This window comes from Frankliniella occidentalis, unplaced genomic scaffold, assembly GCF_000697945.3.
Source record: "Frankliniella occidentalis isolate FOCC.00 unplaced genomic scaffold, Focc_3.1 Scaffold34, whole genome shotgun sequence".
Taxonomy (NCBI): Eukaryota; Metazoa; Arthropoda; class Insecta; order Thysanoptera; family Thripidae; genus Frankliniella; species Frankliniella occidentalis.
In genome coordinates this window covers 1,606,814-1,609,238 of record NW_026267164.1, presented here as the reverse complement: position 1 = coordinate 1,609,238, position 2,425 = coordinate 1,606,814, and the positions used below count along the sequence as shown (strand labels likewise).

General features: G+C 37.7%; 1 protein-coding gene across 1 annotated transcript in view; it reads left to right on the top strand.

Moving 5' to 3' along the window:
• The first annotated feature begins 263 nt into the window (after positions 1–263).
• LOC113217763 (uncharacterized) overlaps positions 264–2,425 on the top strand; it is a 10,770-nt gene continuing 8,608 nt past the window's right edge. Inside the window, exons 1-9 of the mRNA XM_052266016.1 lie at positions 264–307; positions 390–451; positions 523–606; positions 751–917; positions 998–1,247; positions 1,343–1,582; positions 1,680–1,760; positions 1,937–2,068; positions 2,205–2,255. Of these exons, the coding sequence (XP_052121976.1) occupies positions 264–307; positions 390–451; positions 523–606; positions 751–917; positions 998–1,247; positions 1,343–1,582; positions 1,680–1,760; positions 1,937–2,068; positions 2,205–2,255 (1,111 nt within the window). The remainder of the gene's footprint in view (positions 308–389; positions 452–522; positions 607–750; positions 918–997; positions 1,248–1,342; positions 1,583–1,679; positions 1,761–1,936; positions 2,069–2,204; positions 2,256–2,425) is intronic.

The following is a 2,425-nucleotide window of genomic DNA, read 5'->3' as shown; positions in this document are numbered from 1 at the left end:
TGGCGGCTGGTGAAGGAAAGCCGGTGTTGGTGGAAGTTTCGGCCGCCTTGGGCTTTTCCTGTTTTTGTAAGTGTTTTTGTCCACCTCTGATTCCTTTTCATTAATAGACTGGTGGTAAAAGTATTCTTTTTACCTCTACAATGTATTATTTCTGATAAAGAATTCAACTTACACAGGGAATGCCAAAGTGAAGCGTTGGAGGTTAGTCCTCGTCGATAGGACTTTGTAAAATATATGTTCTTTTTCAAGCACTGCAGTGCATAATGACGGAATTATTTTGTGTCTGTATGCGTCCTGATGATGGAAAGTAAGTATGATTGTAATTTTTCTTTTGTGGTGTTCTATTGACTGCTAATTTTTTGCATTCGTAAATTACTCTTCCCTTCCAGATTTATGATAGGTTGTGATTTTTGCCCACAATGGTTCCATGGTGTATGTGTGGGCCAGTTCAGTAAGTAAACATGCGATTTGAAAAAAATCTCTTGCCTTATAGATTCTGATACTTATCTTATTTCATTGCAGGGAACAAGAAAAATCACTTATGGAAGTGTGCCATTTGCTCCTCAAAATGGACAGGGGAGTGGATTAAGGGAGAAAAAGTGTCAGGTACAGTTTTCATTTGGTTATGGTGCACAGATTATTGGTTGTTTTCTTTGTTTCCTTTTGATCATTACCTGCATGATTTATAGAATTGCAATAAGATCAAATGTTTTTTTTGTCTGAAATCGGGTTTCATTTTGTTATCTTCAGGAGGAACTTCTTCCTCTTCATCTGGTAAAGCTTCTCGCTCTTTTAGAGATCTTTCAAATAATGTCAACAAAAAGTCCGATCATACAGTATCTATTTCAATCTCGAGCTCAACTCCACAAACATCTACCATAAACAACTCTAGCAGAAATGAGGAACTGCTTGATCAGGTTAACATATCTAAAACTTATCAGGTTATCGTTTTCAGTGCTATATGAAAGAATTCTTTGATAAATTTTTGTTTTTCCAGGTTGTAAATGGTGCAATTCAAAGGACAGATGTTGAGTTTAAAGTCAAATCAGGACCATGTCCTGCAGATCTTGTGGATAGTGTAGAGGTAGAAACTGAAAATTACGATTCAAATAATGATGAAGATAAAGGCAAAGCACTTAACTCCTCAAGTTCCCTTCAGAAACTTGTTAAAAGCACAGAGAGAATATCTGGGGAGTGCAGTGCGGAACGAGCCTGTTCTTCTGGACCCAAAAATAGCATCAAAAGTGGTACGGTGTTTATTTTCAGCAACAAAACATTCCATTGCAGTGTTTACTAACAAAGTTGCCATTTCAAAACTGAAATCTGTTAAATTTTTTTGCAGGCACCACCAATGCTCAAAAAGACACAATGAGGCTGAAACATGAACAGGCTGGTATATTTTCCTCTAATATTTCGTTGTCTGGTGCCGTCAGAGAGGGTCCAACTGGTTTAGAAGTTCACTGTTCCATGAGCAATGTTTCTCCTGACAGTAGCAAGTACTGTATTAATCAGTCCCCATCACCACGAGTTCAGCCATCACTTGCTCACTCACCTCAACTATTGGGGGGGGTCACTTCTACTGGTATGTATGAATAATGTTTGAAGTCTCTTGAAACAAATTGTAATCTCTCTCAATTCAATTGTGCAATTTTTAAATAATTATTACTGTTCACTTTCAGGGTCTGCTAGGGCTAGTAAAAGTACGCCAAAAAAAAGTTCAGCTTACACATGTTTTCCGAGCAACAAGTTGGCTCCAGCTGGTAAGGGTTGCTACTTTTCAACTGTTGGTATCCTATATTTGTTTTTAATTTTGTTATTTAGGAAATCACTTTCACTTCTAGTAATAATGTTTTAATTCTCTTTCAAACAAATTATAGTCTCCTCTAGCGACCTGACCTGTGCAAATTTTTAAATGTGTTGATGGTTCACTTTGCAGGGTCTGCTGATAGTCAATGTAAGAAGCCACTTGAAAATGTACCTGTAGGACATGGATTTGTATCCTCCCCTTTAAAAATGGGTTCTGATACTGAAACTAATTTATTGGAAACTAATAAGTCTGCATCAGCAGGTGAGAACCGTCATATTTAAACTACTTTCCACAATGATTGCATCACATCTTGAGTCATCTTTCCATTGCAGTGTTTTCTTACAAAGTTGCCTTTTTCAAACTGAAATTTGCTTTTTTTTTTTTTTTTTTTTTGCAGGGACCACTTATGCTTCAAAAGACACAGTGAGGCTGAAACATGAACAGCCTGGTAAATTTCCCTCTAATATTTCGTTGTCTGGTGCCGCCAGAGGGGGTGCAACTGATTTAGAAGTTAACAGTTCCATGAGCAATGTTTCACCTGACAGTAGCATATACTGTCATAATCCATCCCCATCTCCACAGCATCAGCCATCACATGCTCACTCACCTCAACACCCT